This window comes from Eurosta solidaginis, unplaced genomic scaffold, assembly GCF_040869045.1.
Source record: "Eurosta solidaginis isolate ZX-2024a unplaced genomic scaffold, ASM4086904v1 ctg00001072.1, whole genome shotgun sequence".
NCBI classification, from domain to species: Eukaryota; Metazoa; Arthropoda; class Insecta; order Diptera; family Tephritidae; genus Eurosta; species Eurosta solidaginis.
Window position 1 is genome coordinate 161,268 of NW_027136959.1, and position 25,639 is coordinate 186,906.

The window sequence follows — 25,639 nt, forward strand, 5'->3', positions numbered from 1 at the left end:
TAATTTAAATATTTTTTCAATTAAGAAAAAATATATTATAACAATAATAATGATACAATAATTATTGTTAGGCCTTGAGATCGATATTAACTCGCGATATTACAAATCAGTAGGCCGATATAACAACAAAAATTGTTAATACATCCCAGAGCACGGGGAAAAAGTGTCAATAAAATATGACACTGTGGCAGCATTGCCATCAAACAAGTCCAATTTTCACATTCATTCTGCAACAGATGTTGCAGTGTTGTGAATATCAATTGGCAAGAACCAGAATAGAAGTAGGAATAATGAAGACAAACAAAAAACCGCTATGATGACTGAATGGTTATAGCAGCGGCGCCTAAACGTTGCCGATGAAGGAATTTAGCAGTTCCCGAAATGGATCTATACAACGAGCTTTGGCAGTTGTCTAAAATTTTTTCTTTCTTCTATTCTAATTTAAAATTTTTTCAATTAAGAAAAACTATATTATAACAATAATAATGATAAAATAATTATCCCCCAGCGGGTTAGGGGATCAGAATATACCCGCGGTAGGTATGTCTGTCGTAAGAGGTGACTAAAATTCCTGATTCAAGGGGCTGTCTATCGCAACCCTTCAGGTTGCCAGCGCAATATATAGCTTCTCCAAACCCAATTGTCAACCTCACCTATCCGCGACGAATCTTGTTTCACTAACAGACGAGGCTCTGGCGACCCCAAGCTCCTCACGGAACTTGGGGGTGGGGAGGGAGGGATTGGCCTGAAGGTTTAATGTGGTCACATAAATCGTTCTAGAGATGGTCGGGCTAGCGCCTTAATGGTGCTATGGTACCGGAGCGTACCGGATCTGTATCCGGCAAAGGACCATCAGATCGATAACACTCCCCAAAGCCTTCGGGGAGCAATCTTATCGCTACAACTACAACAACATAAAATAATTATTGTTAGGCCTTGAGCTAAATTCAAAACCCGCGATCTTACAAATCAGTAGGCCGCTAACAACAAAAATTTTTGATACATCCCAGAGCACGGGGAAAAAGTGTCAATAAAAATATGACACTATGGCATCATTGCCATCAAACAAGTCCAATTTTCATATGCATTCTGCAACAGATATCGGAGTGCTGTGAACATCAATTGGCAAGAACCAGAATAGAAGTGAGAATAATGAAGACAAACGAAAAACCGCAGTGATGGCTGAATGGTTATAGCAGCGGCGCCTAAACGTTGCCAATGAAGGAATTTAGCAGTTCCCGAAATGGATCTATACAACGAGTTTTGGCAGTTGTCTAAATTTTTTCTTTCTTCTATTCTAATTTTATAATTTTTTCAATTAAGAAAAAATTTATCATCATAATGATTAAATAATTATTGTTACGCCTTGAGTTCGATTCAAAATCCGGTAAATATTCAAGTTTAAATGCTTGTTGGTTTTGCTTCAAAATTAATTACTCGCTAATCCCATTTCCCGCTTTCTCAGCTAATCACATTTCAGCGAGTCAACAATAAATTTCTGTAGAATTTTTAACGTAAATTGCTTTTGTGAATTCTGGTGCCATCTATGAAAACAGTTGTTCCTAAATCTTTTTCAATTACCTTTTCCACAAAAACTTTGTCAAATTTATTTCCTAATCTTCTATTTCTTCTAAGAAACACCTTTTCACCAGACTGATAGGTTTTAGTGCTTTCCTTTTTATTAAATCTTTCCAATGTTTTTTCTTGAACTAACTTTAATTCGTTTTTAATAATTTCTAGTGCATCTATCGATGGACTGTGAAAAACATCAACGGGTTTAGATTTAATAGTTGAGTGGATACTATTGTTGTACTTATGTGTACCTATTAAAATCAGGTCGTTGGTCTCGTATATTTGTTGGTGTTCCTTGATACAACGCGCTATCTCTAGCAGTGTGGAATGGAACCTTTCGACCGGTCCATTATTGATGACAATTTGGGATCGGCCGCGGCTATTAGGTGGGGCGAAGCATTGCTACAACAACAACCACAACCTGTCCATTACTCTCGCTATGTAGGGATGAAAAATTGTTCAATTGAAAAATTGTCCCTAAGAATTGTTTTTATTAGGTTAGAATGGAAGGCTTTTTCATTGTCAGACACTATAACTTTTGTATTTTTAAATGTTAGAAGTATTTCTAGCATAGCATCCTTAATGTCGATGGTAGAACGTAAAGCTATTGGCTTAACAATGGCAAACTTAGAGAATTTGTCAATACAACTTAAAAAATATTGTTTCCCTGTAATAAATATGTCGATGTGAAGTATTTCTCCAGGGTACTTTGATATCGGGGTTTTCCCTATCCCCGGGTTAGGTGGCTTCCTCTGGTATTTGTTTTCCATACAAATTTTGGAGTTAGAAATTAAAGACTTTAACGTTTTTCTCATATTCGGTAAAAAATATTCATTAGAAATCTATTGGAAATTTTCATGGAGACACCTATGAGCTCTGTTATGCTCTGTGGCTATCGTTTCTAATTGATCGCTTTTATTGACTAAATCGATTACAAGCTTTTCGGTGTGAACAAATTTTATCCCAGGGAAATGCTTTGTTAGGTCAATCTGAATTTTGGGTAGGATTTCAAGTTCACAGTGCAAGCCGTTTGTAACGTTTGAATTTACAACATCTTTCAGGCATTCCATTAGCCTCTCGATGGTGTCAAAACAAATGATATGCCGACGCAACCTTTGGAAAAGGATTTTTGTTATTTTGCTGACTTAGATATCACTAACTGGTTTTTGAATTGGTTAACAGGGTAATTGATTGTTTTAATTAAATTACTAGAAGACTTCTCACTATGAATGGTTTCGACTTCGCTTGATTGGCTCAGGTTGTGGATATATTGTCTGGACAGTGCATCGGCTACTTTATTGTCCTTGCCTGGCTTATAGTGTAAGTTCGGTGTAAATTCTTCGATGAAAGCGCGCCATCTTTTCATTTTTGTGTTTGGATTTTTATCGGACATAGAATAAATTAGCGGCTGATGATCAGTAAAAATGTTTATTTTAGTAACACAGGACAAATAATGGCGCAAACTTTTTAATGCTCACACAATCGCAAGGAGCTCTCGTTCGTTGGTAGCGTAGTTCTGTTCTGTCCTAGATAACGTACGAGAAATCATAGTAATGGGCCTATCATTTTGTGACAAAACTGCTTCAAAGGCGCTCGAAGATGCATCCATGGTAAGTTCAAATGGTTTACTATAGTCTGGGTGTTGGAGGAGAACATTTTCGGATGCCAATATCTTTTTTATTTTCTGAAATGCACTTATAGCCTCGGAGCAAAAGTTATAGAAACACTTTTAAATTATTCGCGCCGACATTTCCATTTTCACCCTTAGAAATTTTGTAAGCGGTTTTACAATGCCGGGGTAGTCCTTCACAAATCTCCGATAATACCCCGCTAACCCGAGGAATGAACGTAATGCTCCGAGAGTATTTGGGGGTTTGTAATTTAGGATGTCATTTACTTACTTGGGCATTGCGGAATGCCAAGAGTTAAACCTCAGTTTTAAAAGATCTGGTTTTTTCCGAAGACTGCTTATTCTAAACTTCGCAAAATCGTATTTATGTGCTCTAAATGTGTTTGTTCACTGGGTGAAAAAATGAGAATGTCATCCATGTAAACATGACAACAATTTCCTATGTATTCACGAAGAACGTCATCGACGGCTCGTTGAAAAATGCTAGGACCATTTTTTAGGCCAAAAGGTAGACGGCAGAACTCATACTTTCCATTGTTGACACTGATAGCTGTTTTTGGTCGATCTTCTTCACACAAAAGTATCTGGTAAATCCAGATTTAAGGTCAAGAGTAGTACAATATTTCGACTTTCCCAAGTTCGCTAAAATTTCTGATGTGTCAGGAATAGGATACCTATCTGGAATTGTATGTTCGTTTATCTTTATATAGTCTATCACCATTCGTAATTTTCCTCTAACATTTTCGTCTAATCCTTTTTTGGAAACTACATGAACGGGACAGTTGTAAGCGGAAAACGATTTGCGGATTATTCCATCTTTTAGGAGAGTCGATATTGCAGAATTTATGAATTCTGCAGCGGACACAGGGTAGGGATAACTTTTGGTATAAATTGGCTCATTTGTGGTCATACGAATTCTGCCCTGTACTTTGGCGGTATAGGGCAATGCTCTATTTGCCTCGGCAAATACATTAATATTATTGATATTAATTATATTATTGAACTCGTTTTCAATACTAACTGGAACAGAATCTTATATTGTTATCAAATTTACTTGACTACAAGGAAGATGCTGAAGTCTTGTCTGTCCGTTGTGGTATAACAAATACCCTCTTTGTATATCAATTTTTGCATTGATTTTTTGCAAAAAGTCGTATACCATCGAATGTTTTTAAATTTTCGAGCAAATAAAAAGTTGATGTATGGTCTAAAATATTTACTAGAGATTTTTTATTAATAAGGTTAACACCATTAATAGATTTTAGGTTAAATGGCTTGTCCATACTTGTTACACCTTTCAAAAATACAAAATTTTCAATATAGTTTTTGGAGGTACCAGTATCTATTAAAATGCGTAGCTCCTGACCATTTGTTGCTTTTTTCTTAACAAATGGCAGGAGCGAGTTCAGTTTAAAAGATTAATTTCATCTGTAAAATTACTATCAATATCTCCCACACTTTCATAAGCATTCCCATCTGTACCTCGATAATCGCAGCCATATGCATCCTGATCAGAATTAGGGATGTATTCTTCGAACTCCCCTTTGTTGGGATTGCTTTCTATTTCATGTGGCATATAGTTGACCTTTTGCACTTTGGGAAAAGGTGATAGATTTGAATATGTTTGCTCGCGATTGCGTTTAAAAGTCACAGGCTGAAAAGAGTTTGAATTGTGTTGGGGGCGTGAAGCATTTGTGAAATTATTTGGGTCAGATACATGTTGGTTAAGGGGTTTTTGGAAACCGTTATTGGTTGGCACATTAGCTTGTTGTCGAGAAGAAGGTAAACTAAAGTCAACTTCCATTGGCGTTGGCTTATTATTAGAGCCCCAATGAGGGCGAAAATTTTGCTGATTAGAATAAAATGGCTGCCGATATTAAGAAATAACTGGTGTGTTCGGCTTTACCGACGTTTCTGCGGCAAATGTGCTTGTAAATTCGTACCTCTTATGGCTGGTTTCAAGCTCTTGGGTAACTGCAAGGGCAGTGGGGAGATCCTTTGGTCTAGTGGAAAAAAGTATGTCACATAATGGCCTACGAAGACCCGAAACAAATACAACGGAGTGCATTTTCTCTTACCCTATCGTTAAAAGCACCGATAACCTCGGGATTACCGCTATATGACATGATTTGCTTATTAATAATAAGTGTTAGTTGCTTTTCAACGGTATCAAAATACTCCGCTATTGATAAACTTCCCTGTCTCAAAATACTCATTTCATTTTCTAACACATAAAGTTTTCTTTTATCTGCATATATTTGATCCAATCTTGCGATTATGGCCTTAAAATTAAGCACTGTGTTGAAAGATGAAAGAGATGTGTTAGCAGATTCTATTATTTTGTTTCTAAACATTCCCATTGCTACATAATATTTTCAGAACTTGACTTATAATAGTTCATTGCGAAATGAGCCGCAGATCGCCAGGCAGGGTATGCAGAAGTATCGCCCTTGAATTCCGGAAGGGACTTTATTAGATCTAAGCTTGCATTATCTGAACTAACGCTAGGATCAATGGCGACCGGTAAATAAGTTTCTACGCTGGGTGGAGCAAGCGATTGAGAGCTTGGAAGAGGCGATTAATTTCCTCTGAAAATCCGTTCCTAACCTGTTCATGACTATTTCTTACTATTTCTAACACTTGTTCACGTGTAACACTCATTTTAACCAATTTCCTTTATATTTATTGTTAAATCTTTTTTAAAGCACCAAAACCGTATCGCTTTGAACAAAATAGGTCAACGAAAAAATTTTTTTGGAAAGGTTATGCAATTTTACAAAATTTTGAGCACATATACGGAAAAAAACGACATATAATATCACCACAAAATGTTACTTGGTTATTTTTTTAAGTGTTCAAATTACCACTTAAACAAAATTTTTTCGAAAATTAAGAAAAGCACAAGTATTCGAAAAGCGTATCTAATTGTTAGTTTATTTCCAAAAATTTTAAGTAGAATCAGTTTGCAGATCCAAATTTATATTTATTATAAAACTTTATTTTCAAATGAAATACAAAAATTTCTTCTCATCACAAAAAAATCACAACAAGAAATAATATTGAATAATTACTTACAAAAATTCGTTTTGATAGTCCTTGTAGTTGATTTGATGCAATGTTCTAGTCCATTTAATTGTGATGTCCTTCAGCAAGTGAGGTCCTTATCTTGCCGGCTATTCCTCTATTTGTGACCGTACTTTTATATAGTACTCTTACGGTTGAAGATTTTTGGGACCGGCCCTTTACCAGTTGGGCGCCAGTTAGAAAATTATATAGTGCGACACGATCACATTCTAAGCTGATTTTATTCTGTCTTTATTTTACATGATTTTACTTAAGCTAAGCCTATCAAAATTTGCCCACCGTTAATCAAATATATCGTTGTTGCTTGCCAATGAAATACCAAGCATAAAAAAACATATTCCTAATACGGAGCGAGAGGTACCAAGATTGGTGACAAATACCATAACTGAATAGGCAATAAAAACTGTTGCCAAGTTCAAATCTCCGTGTCCAGATGGGATATTCCCTGCTATGCTGCACATGGCCGGTAGAGTGGTTATAGAAGGGTTAAGAACTTTCTTCTAGGGTTTCTAAAGGTTTTCCCCTTTTTCCCTTCTCTACAATCTTAAGGGTATTCTGAAGCTAATACATACATGGTCTGAGAAGGATGGCCTGTCAATGACCCTCCTTCTCAGAACTCAATGCGATATCAAGCACATTGCTTGGCGAAGGACCAACACACACTTCGCCTGTAGACTACTCTGTGGTATATAACAGAAAAGGGACTCACCTATATGATTAACACCGTCACCTCCCAATACGCTGTGATGCGCATTCGCATCCGCGCCTATGACAAGCCGTCCTCTGCATGCTCAATAATCATAAGAATCAAGGACGATGACAATGCAATAATTTGATTGTGGGGTGACATAAACTCAAAATACATAAAGTCAATTGTCCTTATTACCTATTCAAATGGCCATAGTTTAATTGAAATATTGCACGCGAATCAAGAACACTGATAATGCAATAATTTTCTGGTGGAAATACATAAGGTCAGTCAACCTTATGACCACTTCAAAAGGGTCATAATTGATTTTAGAGCTCTTAAAAATTTGGTGTAGTGACCATTTATGAAATTTTCGTTTTTAAATGTCACCATTTAGGGAAAAACCATAACAATATTTTTACCGAGCTTTTAATAGTTTGGGTTTATGTATGTATGTATGTAACGGAATCTTTGAGCATAATTTTCACCAACTTCCAGAAGTTTGATTAATTTGAAACTTACGCGTGTATCCAGGAACAATTGCAATACAATAATTACAAAAAACTTAAAGTACGTATCTAAAATCTAAAGAAACTTTTGTAATTTTTATTCGTATAAGCTATTCAAAATGTTTATACCCTCTAATACACATATCAAATATTACCATGTTCATAATGATTTGCTGTTTATTTTTCTTGAAACCTAAAATAATGCTTATTGAAATACTGCAACACAATTATGCTATGTTTTAAAGAAGATTTTTTAAAAAGTAAACAAAACTTAGTGGAATTTAGTGGTTGGACAATGAAAAGTATTATAATATATCAAATTTTAATATTTTAGTGTAGTAAAAATTAAAGACTTTAGAAATTTCAATGCTACTCTTTAATTTTCAATATACGTTCGTAAATGTTTAGAATGTTACTGTAATGTTTATTATAACTTATTAGTTTATCGCAAATATCTATAAAGTTTCAGGATTTTTCTTTAATTTTTAATATATTATTGGTAACATTTCTCTCCGTGTAAAATTGCGTAGACATAGGATGAATGCATCACTGGGCAAGTTCTCCGCTAGTTCATTGTGGGCAGCCCGAACTGTGAGGCACGTGAAAATAACACCTCATAGCTTTTCTCTCCGCCTTCCAATTGCTCCATTGAATGGGACAAATAAATCGACACCCGTGTAGGAGAATGAGCGTACTAACGGATTCACACGGTCGGCTGGTAGCTGACCCATTTATGGTGGTTGTAGTTTGGCATTGTCAATACTACATGTTGTGCACTTTCGTTGAACCGCCTTCAGAAGTGCCTTCAAATTCGGGATCCAAGACCTCTATTCTCACTGTGTTGATTTTTATTGCAAAATTCTGATAGTAATTTCGTTCGTGATTATGTTTGACTATTTAGAACGAAACGGCATGCTTCGATGGCAGCAGTATCGGCCGTTTTGTTTGCATTGGTAAATACGTGGCCTCGTCAATGCGATCACTCAGTCGTAGTACTCCAGTTTCGTCTATATAGGGTGACGTTTTACATAATGAACTCTGCTTGCATACTTTACCCGATGTTAACAATTCAGCTCTCTCGGTAAAATTGCACAATTTTTGGACAAGTCTGCAAATCGTCATTTCTGCCTCCCTAATTTCTGCCGTGCTCAAGCTCATTGGTGGATTTTCGCTCTTGTTGAATTGCTTACGTAGAAGTGCTACTGCACGCCACATCCAGACCATCGGACGACGCAATTGTGAAAATGAACTGAAACGTGAAAAATCTATGAGAGTACCTACTATTGGACTGAATGAGCAAAATAGTGTCATTCTTAATTTCTTCTGGTAGTCTAGCTTCTGTTTCTAATCTCAGGAAAGGCCAATGTGGCTCGCGGTGTTTCAGGAAGTATGGACCTTTTATCCAATGATTGCTTACTTCAAGTTTTGGCGAACATGATGGGCGTGTGCCAGGGTCTGCAGGATTTTGATCTTTCGGTATGCAACGCCACTGATTTTTCAACGTGGATGCAAGAATTTCGGCTATTCGGTGACTCTCGAAAGCCTTATACATCCTGTGCGATGAGCGCAGCCATTGCAGAACCGTTTGTGAATCGGTCCAGAAAATCGTACGGACAATGTTGACCTCTAAATACTCATTTCATTTCATTTAATTTTTTATTCATTTTCTTTCAAAACAGCATATATGTTAGAATAGCGACTTAAATTAAATTAACCAAAATTACAGAAAGAAAAGTAAGGCATTCTGTAAAAATATATGTATTCTCGCCTACCATCTTAAACAACCGCATACCCAGAACCGCGGTCTGCAGCTCTAGTCTCAGAATGGACATTACTTTTGTTGGGGCTGTACGTATTTTGCACTTTACGAAGCTGAGATCAATATCAAATTTGTGTATTACTCGCACGTAACCAACCGCCGCAAAGGCTATCTGACTCGCATCTACGAAAATGTGCACTAGGGGTATAACATTTTTCTAACACCTATTTAGCATGGCACCACGCGTTTTTATTTTTTCATTTTATTGCAAAAACTTCACGCAGAAACAAAAAATAAAATCGACCCATTATCACATCAAGCATTATCACATGTTCCTGAAGATGGCTTCAGATTGAAGCCGAAATATCGACAAATTAAAACCCAAGGCAATTTTAAACATTGTGTTTTATTTTACCTACGTCCTTTAAGAAAATTGAAAAAGTTGGATAAGTTCTGAGGCTTCTTAAAGTTATAGTCGTAGCATATGTAATTGGAAATTTTGTTTCAAAAGTATCAACATATTCCATACAAATCTGATACGAACATCCAAATCAAGTTTGTGTTTTATGTTATGGATACTTTTATACCGATATATTAAACTTTAAAATCGGATTAGAAATGATTCGATTTTCCTGTTTTAAGGACTCGCTTAGGATGAATATATTAGTCACCGCAACTTCCATCCATTGGGCAAAATGCAAAATACTTGATTTCGACCCAATGTAGGGTACATATACCCTTACAACATTGATTTCAAGTAGAACTTACAATTTCTTGCGTCATTCTTCACATTCATTTTCTTCGCCGCTCTAAGCTCTAAGTATAGCTGGAGACATTGGTGCTTTATCGGTAACCGTATCGGTAACCTCATAACAGCTGATTCGACCAACCTTATGAGAATCAATGCAATCGATTATTGGTGCCGCTAAGGTCGTAACCGTATCGTAGCCAACCAATTGGGTTTTGGTTACCGTCGTAACGATAAACAGCTGATTACATTAGGGATACGGATACAGCGATACGACATACGGCACCAATGACTCCAGCTTATATAATACTGTCGCTGCAGAGATTAAATTAAATATCGAGAAGCTCACGAGCTTTACGGCCATTTCGAAAATCTAGTGAGAATGAATTCGAGAATTTCAAAGCTATAAAAATTGAACGTACTGAAATGTGTGTGAACAAAAAACGGCAAGTAAAAAAATAGTGTATATATTTAATACTGACAACGCAGCAGTTAAATTGCATGCCGCGAAGCTTCCCAGCTTAATGAGCATTTCTATATTCGAGAATCCTGCCAGAGGATCGAATCTGGAAATTTTTGCTTGTGCTAGTGAAAATATCGGTAGTTCCAGCATAGTCAGATTTTTAGCAAAGCGAACTTAGTACTATTTGTGTTCGTGGGCTTGCTCGCCTTCCGAAATTCGAATAATGCCTCAAAAATACCGAGCTATCACATTATTATTATTAGGACTCGATGCTATGCGACATTCTTTTAGATTTATTGTGCTAGACCCTTAATATTCTTTCTCTATGTGGAGGCTTTAAATGTTTTTAAGTACTTCTTCCGGCTTTTTACTCCATATTACGAAGGGATTAAGAGTCATGCCACCTAGATGGGAGAGCCTCTGCCTTGCCAGAGCGACGCATTCGCAAAGAATGTGATCCTACAACTCACAAAAGCGACAGACTTTTGTACCGGATAGATTTAACTTACTTAGGTAATATCGCAGACTATAGAGTCCCGTTAGAGACTTCGTAGGACCTTTCAGATTACACTAATGATTTTTTCTGGTACACTATTTGCTAAGAGTTTGGACAATTTGAACTGCCTTTCCCTGGAAATTTAATCCAATGCCGTCTGAACTGCTTTGTTTCCCAATGACTTATGGTTTCGCCAATGTGTGACTTTTTGAGTCCACAGAAGGTCTCTGGACCATAGAATACTACTATGGTACTCTGCTTGGGTAGGCAGTCTTCCTGTTTATTACTGTCACATGAGCCTAGTGTGAAAATTTTGTTAAGAGCATGTCTATTCCAAAATCGAAAGTGGCAATCCACACACATTCATGCATTTCTTTATCATGAAAAATATTATGTGAACTCTTATAAATTTCACTAAGATTTTTTTGTTACGCTGAAATACAATTTTTGAAATATTTATAAATTATTAAACTATTTTCACAGGTTATGATAACTCTATCCATATGCGTATTGTTGCGGGTACCACTGTTACAGTTGTTTTTATATTGGTATTAGTTATTGTTGCAACGGTTTTGTTTTTACGATCAAAGAACCAAGATGATTTGGAGAAGAAATCCAGCAACCATCTACCGCTGCCCCTAGATTATGCAAGCAATGAAGGTAAATGTGGAATTTTTTAATAACGACCATTTTTTAACTTTGTTTGATTTCTGGTTCCCATTACAAGAAAATCAGAAAACCACCCTTTTTATTTTATGTCGGCTGTTTTTTGGTATTTTCACAAAAAAAAAAAAAAAAAAAAAAACATAGTATAGTAGGCCGTACAGTTGCAACAAGGGCTAATGGTAATGGGTGAACATACACTTACAGTCCAAAAGACAACAAGTAAGGAAATCTACGTTCGGGTGAAACCGAACATTACATACCCAGCTGTAAACTTGAAATGCTGTTGTTGTTTGTTTTATGTGCTTAATAGTGTTACAAGGTTGCGCAATAATACATATACATATGGTTCTATTCTGAACAAATTTTCGTTTAAAAGAAGCAAAAAGGATACAGAGGCTAATACCAATGACCTTGAGGGGGTAATAATGCAGTTTTCCTTCAGATATGGGGATTTCCCTACAGTTTATTTTAAAATAAAGATATAACAGAACAATAAAAATACGATTGGTACAAAAATATTTTTCGCTAAGATTTAACTTATTATTTTTGCCTACGGCCCTTTTTAAAGTCATTTATATAAAAGTGGGCGTGGTCCTTAACCAATCTTATCCATTTTTACTAGAAATATTTCCTGCTATAAGAAAATATGTGTACCCAATTTTGTCACGATATGTAAATTTTTCTCAAGCTATGGCTCCCGAAACATTGAAAATTGCTTAGACAAAAAAGGGGCGGTGCCACACCCACTTTAAAAAATTTTAGTGTTTTCAATTTAATGTTATAATTCAATTTAGAAAGTAAAATTCCATTTATACAAAGCTCCTTTTCGCTAAGATATAGCTTATTTTCGTCTACGACCCTTTTAAAAATCTTTTATATAAAAGTTGGCGTGGTATTTGACCGATGCCGTACATTTTTTCTAGAAATAATTTGGCGATAATTTGTCTACCCAACTTTATTACGATCCGTTAATTTTTCTTCGAGTTATGGCTACCGAAACATAGAAAATTGCTTAGTCATAAAAGGGGCGGTGCCACGCCAATTTTTTTAAATTTGATGTTTTTCCTATTTCTTGTTATAAGCACACTTGGGAAATGAAATAACATTGATATAAAGCTCTTTAGGTGTGGTCCTTAAAAGTAGGCGTTGTCCTTAACCGATTTCGTTAATTTTTCTTCAAAGCATTCCTTATGGTAAAGGCAACTTCTCTGCCGAATTTTGTTACGATCGGTTTTACGATTTTTGATTTATGATTAATAATATTTGTAAAATTGAATTTGTCACAAGTGGGCGGTTCCACCCCCATTTTAAAAAAAATGTTTCCAAATTTTTATCAAGGGTCTCAATATCAGCCTACACTTCAATTTCAACATTCCAGGTGTATTATTTACTAAATAATCAGGTTTTTGTGTTTTCCAAAATGTTACATATAAAAAAAAAAAAAAATATATATATATATAAAGAGTGGGCGTGGTTATCATCCGATTTCGCTTATTTTCAATACCAATCAATTCTGGGTCCATATAAGCTCGTGTACCAAACTTGGTGAATATATCTCAATATTTACTAAAGTTATCGTGTCAACGGTCAGACGGACGGACGGACGGACATGGCTCAATCAAATTTTTTTCGATACTGATGATTTTGATATATGGAAGTCTATATCTCTGTCGATTCCTTTATACCTGTACAACCAACCGTTATCCAATCAAAGTTATAATACCCTGTGTACAAGTACAGCGGGTATAAAAGGAATTGCGGTTACCACAGCTACTGTTACACATAAAATATTTGAGAAAAATCTCTAAATTTAATCCTTTAACAGTAAGCGATTGTCCTTGTACTTTGTTGATTGTAATTGTCAAAGCATGGCCTACAGGGAATTGTAAGCGCTTAAAATTGAATGGCAAATGTGAAGGAATCATTGGGATCCGTGGTATGAGCACATCTTCACTTTTGCTTTTACCGCTGATGATTGTTGCTTTGATTATATACGGCATTAATTTCTTAACGCAAAGTCTGGTTCCATTGCACAATTTTGGTGGGTCTAAATTTCGAAGAAGCATGATTGGTGAGTCAATTTTCAAAGCTAATATATGCGCAGGCATTCCAGGTGGTTCTAAATAGTTTAGAAATTCAATTGAATAATTCGCAATTTGATCTTCATCTGTAACTGTATCGATCGATTTATATTTCGTCACTTCACCAGGAATTTGGTTTTGAATGCGATCATTGATTTTGTTATCATGATCATTTTTGGGAGCTAAGATTGCTCGTTCGCATAGCCAATTGTGATTCTTGAAATTGACAGAAATATTTGGAAACACTGTTTTTTCCATGTCTTGAATGCACGATTGCATTTCGCATAAATTTGGTGGGAATGATATCTCATTTTTGTACGATCAATTTGAATTTTTCCATCATCTATATCCAAAAGTTGTTTAGCAAATGTCTGAGCAGATGCACCTTGAAGTAAACGAACACGAATTTGTTGACAAACTAATTTTCTTCACGTTTCTCCAAAGTGGTGAAGCTTTCAAGCAAGCATTCAGTTCATCAACAGGAGTTGATCTTTTAATGACTGGCAGAGTTTGTCGGAAATCACCTGCTAATAAAATTAGAGCCTTTCCCATTGGTTCATTTATTCCTCTTAAATCTCGCAAAGTACGACCAAGAGCTTCGAGAGACTTTTTATGTGCCATGGTGCATTCATCCCAAATTATGAGTTTGCATGTTGTTAATACTGTAGCCATACCTGATCTCTTTCCAATGTTACATGTTGGTTCGTCGATATGATTGATGTTCAAAGGAAGTTCCAAAGCTGAATGTGCTGTTCGTCCACCATCGAGTAATGTCGCTGCAATTCCTGATGATGCAACTGCAAGTGCAATTTGATTTTGTTTCCGAATTTTGGCAAGTATCAGATTGAGTATAAACGTTCTCCTAGTTCCTCCTGGTGCATCAAGGCAAATAATGTCACCCTCTTCTTTTTGAACATACTGCATCACTGTATTGTATGCAATTCTTTGGTCATCTGTAAATAGTGCTGTTTGAGCTTCGACATAAGATCGTAAGTGATCAAAATCGTATTGTGTTTCACGTAGTACATCTCTATCTTGCACATCCATTCTATCGCGTATTGGTGAAGGTAACCCAAACTGACAAAGTACCTTGTTGTTGATAGATATGCACTTATCTTCAAGCAAAATGAGTGCTTGATTGAAAATGTTTTCTGAAAATTGTACATCCATGTCAGTATTGGTTGTCGGAGTATGTCTTCGCTGAGACTTTCTTTGTCTTTTTCCCATTGATTTTTTGGGTCGGAAGGTGCGCATGTTGTGAGAATAATTGCCAACAAATTTCGTAATTGCGGTGGTAAACATGTAAGAGCTGCTTCTGTTAGCGTTGTGTCCCAGTGTTGGTCATTTTCAAGTAGCCCAAGTTTGGAACATGCTTCTCTATATGTCCCACAAAATACACCATTAATGGTTCTGATTGAAAGAAACGATATTGGTCCTCTGACTTCATGAAGCAACATTCTTATGTAATAACATTTTGGGTTGTTGGGATGAATTGTATACACTCGTCCCAATGCATCAGAAGTGCGAATACCAGGATGCCCAGGTTCGATCGGACGTTTTTCCTTCGCTGAAACTCACTCTTCGAAGCATTCCACGCATAATATTTGGGTACTTCATTGTAAAGCAATGTGGCGAATTGATCAGTTTGACCTAAGTGCAAAAATGCGGTCAGTGTTGTTTTTGGTGGATTTGCAGCCCTTTGCGCTGCATTTTCTTCTGTGAAGTATACTCGTTGACCATTCTCTAAATGAACTCTGAGAAGTAAAACGGTTGGATGACGATCGTGTATATGAAAACTTAGAATCCGCCAGACTGCTTCATTACTGCTAATGTATCGACCCATTTGAAACTGTGTGATTTCATCGACGGGTGTGTTTTGATGTGAAACTCCAAATACAGCATGTCTTTGTTCACATATTTGCATATGTACTTGATCGATTTCACAGAATTGCATGACTCAACATTGATATGAGCTTTGTACATCTTTGATAATAATGGTGCGTATGGAACTACCCATCGATTGTCTACCTCAACATCAGCATTATTAATTTTGGCAATTGCTATATGCCCAACATCTTCTGGCTTTTGTCGTCTGTATAGTGGATAGCCATCACCGCCAGTTTGCGTTTCTTGAATCATTTCACGTGGATATTTTTTTGTACATTTTCCATCCTGCATGCAAGGTGAATTTCGATTTAATGAGCCGCATGGTCCATGGATCATATTTTTGCTGACAACTTCCAACAGAATTGGATCTTGTGTTCGATCTGGTATTTCAGCAGATATAATTGCGTCGACTTGGTCTGGATTTGTTCTTTCTTTCAACCAAATCAATATGTGCGCATGTGGAAGACCTCTTTGTTGCCATTTGATGGAATACATCCAGCAGCGCGTTTCGCCATGAATGTGATTTTTTGTGATGAGATCCATCAAAGTAATAAATTTTTGTTTAAATATTCTTGCTGTGAGATGGTTTTTGATGTTTGACCAGTGAGGAGTAAGTCAGTTATTTCACTCTATGTTGGATTGCAGGTAAATGTTATGAACAAATCATGACGTCCATATTTGCGAACATATGCCATTGTATCTTGGAAATATTCGTGCATATGTATTGGACTTCCAGTGTATTTGGCTGGAAGTATAACCATTTGTCCAACATTTGCTGCATTTCCATCATTAGCAATTGCATCACGTAAATGAATATATTTTTCTGCTCGAAGTTTCTTTTGATTTAGACGGATTTCACTTTCGATTTTTGCATACATGTCAACGATGAATTGATGGAAAAGACGACGACATTGGAGAATGTAATTTGTTTGCTCCGCTTGGATCATGGTACGGTGAGCATAAAAATTCATGCAAGATATGCATTATTGTTGTATTTTCATCATCAGAAGTATTTCACAGAAAACTCTTGCATATATCAGTTGCTTATTTTTTTTTCACTTCGCCTGTGACAGAATTAGTTTGCAATATTTTAAAATGGTAGCCGTCCTGTCCTTGCCAAAATATAATCGGATACTGAAGAGCGTCATAAGATCGGTGCGTCTCACTAACGCGTTGCAAAGTTGCATTTCGTCTACTTATCACAATATCACGATTATTGAACTCTGTTCCGACCATAACAATGGCAACTTCATTGATAATTGGAGCGTTAAAACGTCTTTCATATTCACCCGTTGGTGTTTTATATGCTCTGATGATGACTTGATAATCATCAGCTGGCATTCTTTCCAATGCTGTCTGAAATAATCGAACCAATTGGTTGCGTTCATGAAATAGTGTTTGAAGTTCTGCAATAATTTCTCGTTTCGATGCTTGATAAATTGCACATCGTTGATCTGCTTCTGTTGCCTCATCCCCATGAAATATATTTGCAAAAACTTTGAATAATCAGCAGGAAGTGGAAAAAGTTTGCCGATTTGATGGTACACTTGTCCTTGCACTTTAGATGTTGGCATGAAACCACTTTGAACAATATTTGTCGCCCAAATGATGTCATTTGGAAACAGGAATTATATTGGCGAATAGTATTCAAAAAATGGTTTGACTATGTGTTCGTTCCAGAAAGGTAAGCTCGAAGTGGTTCTGGTGGCTTTCAAGTGGTGGTAAATTCACTTTTCCATTTGAACAACAGGCGCTTCTTTCTAAAATTTCAACGCACGGCAATACACGCACACTTTATCCATTGGGCCAATCATAACATTTCGATGAGTACTATAGTCACAGTCTTTATTGTAATTGAATGCTTCCAATTTTAAATCTGAACGTAATATTGCTTGAACATGTTGTAGGCGATCATTCTGAAGACGTGTTTCACTTTGCTCATTTGTTTCATTTGCTCTGGCAGTTGAAGTTCGGATTCGGTTTGCTTCATTTCGAATAGAGCGTTCTTGTGGCGTCTCTGATGCTCTGGTAGTTAAATTTGCGATTCGGCAAGTTTCATTGCGATCAGAACGTTGTTGCAGAGTTTCTGTTGCCCTGCGACTCGCGACTTGAGCTGATATTCTTGTCGATCTTCCAAGAGATGATTTTTTTGGTGGCATTTTGTTCGAACGCTGAATGAATAATTTTGAAATGGTATGTGACAGCACTTCTATGAAGAGAGAATAAAAATATCGTATAAGGAAAATTGTAAACTCGTTTGCTCTAAGATTTCATTTTTCACTTGAAATAAAAAGACATACCGTTTTTGGATGAATTGCGTTGTGAATAGTTTTGTCTTCAATTCTTAATACGTACGTATAATTCGTTAAAAATTATTTGATTTGTTTGTTATTTTGGTTTCTGTATGAATTAGAATGAGGTTGACTCTGTAAGCAGAAAAGCAAAATCCAGTTACATGAAATATTTCTTCCGAAGTTAAAAAAAAACCAAGATTGAAAAAAAGTTTCAAATAAAATTTTTAATTTTGAAATATGTAAAACTTTCGTGTTTATCGAAGTAGCCTAGAACCAAAATTTGGTGATGATTGAAGTGTGGGAAATACGTTTCCATAGCGTACATATATACACACAGAATTTGATTTATATATATATGTATATATATATATATATATATATATATAAATGTAGATATACTGAAGCTATTACTAAACATCCAAAGAAATAACAGCCAAACTCAACAATGCAGTCAAACTTTAGGTGTTCAAATAACCAACGGCAGCCATAGTTCTAAAAATCCCATTTGTAGGGAGGTGCCAGGCCCCTTTTTTTCCCATTTCACATTTTACTGAAGGCGTTAGGACTTAACGCGATATAGCTCCTTACCTATTTTCATAATCCTACCGTTAATACATCCAGAGATATGCAGTATGATATATTCCATTTGTATGGGAGGTGCCACGCCCCCTTTTTCCCAATTCCACATTTTATTGGTGGTGTTAGGGATTGGCCTCAAATAACTCCTTACTAAATTTCAATGTTCTGGCATGTATACCTTCAGAGTTATGCAGTACCAAAGATTCCATTTGTAAGGGGGGTGCCACGCTCCTTTTATATATCGAAATTCTTTTTAGCCTAAAACCTTCGCTTTGATCGAAGGAACCTATAGCCAAAATTTGGTGATGATTGAAGCGTGGGAAATACGTTTCCATAGCGAACACACACAAAATTTTATTTTTATATACCGCAATTGTTACGTTAAAGTGTAACAACTCAAAATTTCCAAATTTTAAAAACAATGTACAGCGGTCATCTCTACCCACTGTAAAAATCGTTCGGTGGTTTGTCTAGTCTTTCGTTAAAAAAAACCGTTATGACTCTCTCTTTGTTTTCAGAATGACTTCTTTAGACTCAACTAAAGAGTTACATTTTTAGTTGTCTCCAAGTGTTTGAACAAATTGGTTCGTTAGTGTATCACATAAAGTGTAACATTTTTAATTGTGCTTATTTACAACATATAACGGTTTGTTTAAGTTACGTGTTATTTCGGTTTATCACTCTTTAGTTTCATTAGGTAAGTTTATTCTACTGTGTTATATCGTATTGTTACCAAATAATACCAATATGTATATAAAAAAGCTTCAGGAAAAGAGTAATAACTCAAAAATTTGTTATTTTCGTGCAACTACTAAACAAATAAAAATGAAACAACGGTTATATTATTTTTATTATACTCAGCTGAGCAAAGCTCATAGAGTATATTAACTTTGTTCGCATAACGGTAACCCGTAACGGCATAAACTAATCGAGATAGATATAGACTTCTATATATCAAAATGATCTAGGTCCGTCCGTCCGTCCGTCCGCAAACACGATAACTTGAGTAAATTTTGAGGTATCGTACTGAATTTGGTATGTAAGTTCCTGGGCGCCCATCTCAGATCGCTATTTAAAATGAACGAAATCGGACTGCAACCACGCCCACTTTTTCGATATCGAAACTTTCGAAAAACCGAAAAAAGTGAGAGAGAAAGTGCGATAATTCATTACCAAAAACGGATATAGCGATGAAACTTGGTAGGTGCGTTGGCCTTATGACGCAAAATAGAAAATTAGTAAAATTTTGGGCAAAGGGCGTGGCATCGCCCACTTTTAAAAGAAGGTAATTTAAAGGTTTTGTAAGCTGTAATTTCGCAATCTCTAAGAAATCATTATGAAATTTGGCAGGCACGTTCCCCCTATTACTATATGTGTGCTAAATAAAAATTAGCAAAATCGGATGACGAACACGCCCACTTTAAAAAAAAATTTTTTTAAGTCAAATTTTAACAAAAAATTTAATATCTTTACAGTATATAAGTAAATTATGTCAACATTCAACTCCGGTAATGATATGGTGCAACAAAATACAAAAATAAAAGAAAATTTCAAAATGGGCGTGGCTCCGCCCTTTTTCATTTAATTCGACTAGAATACTTTTAAGGCCCTAAGTCGAACAAAAATTTACAAATCCTTGTGAAATTTGGTAGCATAGATTCTATGACGATAACTGTTTTCTGTGAAAATGGGCAAAATCGGTTGAAGCCACGCCCAGTTTTTATACACAGTCGACCGTCTGTCCTTCCGCTCGGCCGTTAACATCGATATATCTTCACTGAACTTAGTTCACTTACTTATCTGAACTCACTTTATCTTGGTATAAAAAATGGCCGAAATCCGACTATGACCACGCCCACTTTTTCGATATCGAAAATTACGAAAAATGGAAAAAAATGCCATAATTCTGCACCAAATATGAAAAAAGAGATGAAACATGGTAAATTGATTGGTTTATTGACGCAAAATATAACTATAGAGAAAACTTTGTAAAATGGGTGTGACACCTACCATATTAAGTAGAAGAAAATGAAAAAGTTCTGGAGGGCGAAATCAAAAGCCCTTGGAATATTGGCAGGAATACTGTTTGTGGTATGACATATATAAATAAATTAGCGGTACCCGACAGATGATGTTCTGGGTCACCCTGGTCCAAATTTTGGTCAATATCTCGAAAACGCCTTTACATATACAACTAAGGGCCAGTCCCTTTTAAAACCCTCATTAATACCTGTAATTTGATACCCATATCGTAAAAAACATTCTAGAGTCACCCCTGGTCAACCTTTATGACGATATCTCGGAAAGGCGTCCACCTATAGAACTAAGGCCCACTCTCTTTTAAAATACTCATTAACACCTTTCATTTGATACCCATATCGTACAAACACGTTCTAGAGTCACCCCTGGTCCACCTTTATGGCGATATCTCGAAAAGGCGTCCACCTATAGAACTAAGGCCCACTCCCTTTGAAAATACTCATAAACGCCTTTCATTTGATACCTACATCGTACAAACACATTCTAGAGTCACCTCTGGTCAACCTTCGTGGCGATATCTCGAAAAGGCATCCACCTATAGAACTAAGGCCCACTTCCTTTTAAATAATCATTAACACCTTTCATTTGATACCCATATCGTACAAACGCATTCTAGAGTCACCCCTGGTCCACCTTTATGGCGATATCCCGAAATGGCGTCCACCTATAGAACTATGGCCCACTCCCTTTTAAAATACTCTTTAATACCTTCCATTTGATACCCATGTCACACAGACACATTCCAGGTTTACCCTAGGTTCATTTTCCTACATTGTGATTTTCCCTTATTTTGTCTCCAAAGCTATCAACTGAGTGTGTAATGATCGGTTACACCCGAACTTAGCCTTCCTTACTTGTTAATGATATGTTCGAGCAATTACTTTTTTTTTCCTTGTAATATATTATTAATATTTACGGAAACAGTTTTTCGTCTCTACTGAAAATGTTCATATTTTGAGTTGTTACACTTTAACGTAACAAGTGCGATATATAGACTAGCTGTACTCGGCGTACGTTGTAACGCCCGAGATCGAATGAATGTTGCGTTATTTTTTCTGTTTTGTTTGTTAATAACTTAGTTTATTGTTCTGTAAATAGAATTGAAATTTTTGTGAAATTTTTGTTTAAAATATTTTATTATTGTATCTTATTGTAATGCAAGTGGGTACACAATATTTTTGGTTTTTTCGTTCGGTGCAAAGATAAACAAATTTTTTGGTGTTCCAACTCTAGAGCAAGCAACATATAGCGGGCTATGGGAAAAGCACGGACTCTCTAAATGTAATCCTGCAACAGTAAGCGATTTTCCTTGTACTTTGTTGATTGTAATTGCAAAAGAAAGGCGTACAGGGAACCGTAAGCGCTTAAAATTGAATGGCAAATCTGTAGGAATCATTGGGATCCGTGGTATAAGCACATCTTCGCCTTTGCTTTTACCGCTGATGATTGTTGCTTCGATTATATTCGGCATTAATTTCTTAACGCAAAGTCTGGTTCCATTGCACAATTTTGTTGGGTGTAAATTTCGAAGAAGCATGATTGGTGAGCCAATTTTCGAAGCTAATATATGCGCAGGCATTCCAGGTGGTTCTAATGAGCTTAGAAATTCAATTGAATAATTCACAATTTAATCTTCATCTGTAACTGTATCGATCGATTTATATTTGGTTTTGAATGCAATGATTTTGTTAACATGATCATTTTTGGCGGCTAAGATTGCTCGTTCGCATAGCATATTGTGATTCTTGAAATTGACAGAAATATTTGGAAACACTGTTTTTTCCATGGGAATGTTATCTCATTTTTTGTACGATCGATTTCAATTTTTCCATCATCTATATCCAAAAGTTGCTTAGCAGATGCATCTTGAAGTAAATGAACACGCGTATTTGTTGACAAACTAATTTTCTTCACGTTTCTCCAAAGTGGTGGAGCTCTCAAGCAAGCATTCAGTTCATCAGCAGGAGTTGATCTTTTAATGACTGGCAGAGTTTGTCGGAAATCACCTGCTAATAAAATCAGAGCCTTTCCCATTGGTTTATTTATTCCTCTTAAATCTCGCAAAGTATGATCAAGAGCTTCGAGAGACTTTTTATGTGCCATGGTGCATTCATCCCAAATTATGAGTTTGCATGTTGTTAATACTGTAGCCATACCTGATCTCTTTCCAATGTTACATGTTGGTTTGTCGATATGATTGATGTTCAAAGGAAGTTTCAAAGCTAAATGTGCTGTTCGTCCACCATCGAGTAATGTCGTTGCAATCCCTAATGATGCAACTGCAAGTGCAATTTGATTTTGTTTCCGAATTTTGGCAAGTACCAGATTGAGAATAAACGTTTTCCTAGTTCCTCCTGGTGCATCAAGGAAAATAATGGCACCCTCTGCATTTTGAACATACTGCATCATTGTATTGTATGCGATTCTTTGGTCATCTGTCAATAGTGCTGTATGAGCTTCGACATAAGCTCGTAAGTGGTCAAAATCGTATCGTCTTTCACGTAGTACGTCTCTAACTTGCACATCCATTCTATCACGTATTGGTGAAGGTAACCCAAACTGACAAAGTACCTTGTTGTTGATAGATATGCACTTATCCTCAAGCAAAATTAGTGCTTGATTGAAAATGTTTTCTGAAAATTGTCTTTTTCCCATAGATTTTTTGGGTCGGAAGGTGCGCATGTTGTGAGAATAATTGCCAACAAATTTCGTACTTGCAGTGGAAAACATGTTAGAGCTGCTTCTGTTAGCGTTGTGTCCCAGTTTTGGTCATTTTCAAGTAGTCCAAGTTTGGAACATGCTTCTCTATATGTCTTACAAAATACACCAATAACGGTTATGATTGAAAGAAACGATATTGGTCCTCTGACTTCATGAAGCAATATTCTTAAGTAATAACATTTTGGGTTGTTGGGATGAATTGTATACACTCGTCCTAATGTATCAGAAGTGCGAATACCAGGATGCCCAGGTTCGATCGGACCTTGTTTTCTTCGCTGAAACTCATGTTTCGATGCATTCCACACATAATATTTGGGTACTTCATTGTAAAGCAATGTTGTGGCGAATTGATCAGTTTGACCTAAGTGGAAGAATGCCGTTAGTGTTGTTTTTGGTGGATTTGCAACCCTTTGCGCTGCATTTGCTCTTGTGAAGTATACTCATTCACCATTCTTTAAATGAACGCTGAGATGTACAACGGTTGGATGAGGATCGTATATATGAAAACTTACTTACTGCTAATGTATCGACCCATTTGAAACTGTGTGATTTCATCGCCGGGTGTGTTTTGATTTGAAACTCCAACTAAAGCATGTCACTGCCTTTGTTCACATCTTTGCATATATACTTGATGGATTTCACAGAATTGCATGACTCAACATTGATATGAGCTTTGTACATCTTTGATAATAATGGTGTGTATGGAACTACCCATCGATTGTCTACCTCAACATCATCCTTATTAATTTTGGCAATTGCTATATGTATGCCCACCTTCTTCTGGCTTTTGTCGTCTGTACAATGGATAGCTATCACCGCCAGTTTGCGTTTCTTGAATCATTTCACGTGGATATTTCTTTGTACATTTGCCATCCTTCATGCAAGGTGAATTTCGATTTAATGAGCCGCATGGTCCATGGATCATATTTGTGCTGACAACTTCTAACAGAATTGGATCTTGTGTTCGATCTGGTATTTCAGCAGATATAATTGCGTCAATTTGGTTTGGATTAGTTCTTTCTTTCAACCAAATCAATATGTGCGCATGAGATCCATCAAAGTAATCAATTTTTGTTTAAATATTCTTGCTGTGAGATCATGATTGATGTTTGACCAGTAAGGAGTAAGTCAGTTATTTCACTCCATGTTGGATTGCAGGTAAATGTTATGAACAAATCAGGACGCCCATATTTGCGAACATATGCCATTGCATCTTGGCAATATTCGTGCATATGCCTTGGGCTTCCAGTGTATTTGGCTGGAAATATAACCATTTGTCCAACATTTGCTGCATTTCTAAATCATTTCAAAAATGATTTTATGCATTATTGTTGTATTTTCATCATCAGAAGTATTTCACCGAAAACTCTTGCATATATTAGTTGCTTACTTTTTTTGTTTTCGCTTCGCCTGTGACAGGATTAGTTTGTTAAAATGGTAGCCGTCCTCCTGTCTGAAATAATCGAACCAATTGGTTGCGTTCATGAAATAGTTTTTGTAGTTCTGCAATAATTTCTCGTTTCGATGCTTGATAAATTCCACATCGTTGATCTGCTTCTGTTGTCTCATCACCCATGAAGTATATTTGCAAAAACTTTGAATAGTCATCAGGAAGTGGAAGAAGTCGATTTGATGGTACACTTGTCCTTGCACTTTAAATGTTGGCATGAAACCACTTTGAACAATAGTTGTCGCCCCAAATGATGTCATTTGGAAACAGGAATTATATTTGCGAATATTATTCAAAAAATGTTTTGACAATGTGTTCGTTCCAGAAAGGTAAGCTCGAAGTGGTTCTGGTGGCTTTTCAAGTGGTGGTAAATTCACTGTACAGTGGTCATCTCTACCTACTGTAAAAATCGTTCAGTGGTTTGTCTAGTCTTTCGTTAAAAAAAACCGTTATGACTCTCTCTTTGTTTTCAGAATGACTTCTTTAGACTCAACTAAAGAGTTACATTTTTAGTTGAATCCAAGTGTTTGAACAAATTGGTTCGTTAGTGTATCACATAAAGTGTAACATTTTTAATTGTGCCTATTTACAACATATAACGATTTGTTTAAGTTACGTGTTTTTTCGGTTTATCACTCTTTAGTTTCATTAGGTAAGTTTATTCTACTGTGTTATATCGTATTGTTACCAAATAATACCAATATGTATATAAAAAATTTCAGGAAAAGAGTAATAACTCAAAAATTTGTTATTTTCGTGCAACTACTAAACAAATAAAAATGAAACAACTGTTATATTATTTTTATTATACTCAGCTGAGCAAAGCTCCCAGAGTATATTAACTTTGTTCGCATAACGGTAATCCGTAACGGCATAAACTAATCGAGATAGATATAGACTTCTATATATCAAAATCATCTAGGTCCGTCCGTCCGTCCGCAAACACGATAACTTGAGTAAATTTTGAGGTAT

General features: G+C 36.1%; 1 protein-coding gene across 1 annotated transcript in view; it reads left to right on the top strand.

Annotated features, from left to right (window-relative positions):
• The window catches only part of Eph (Eph receptor tyrosine kinase), a 353,257-nt gene that overhangs the window by 89,982 nt on the left and 237,636 nt on the right, over positions 1 to 25,639 (top strand). Inside the window, exon 6 of the mRNA XM_067758664.1 lies at positions 11,433 to 11,609. Coding sequence (XP_067614765.1) covers positions 11,433 to 11,609 — 177 coding nt within the window. The remainder of the gene's footprint in view (positions 1 to 11,432; positions 11,610 to 25,639) is intronic.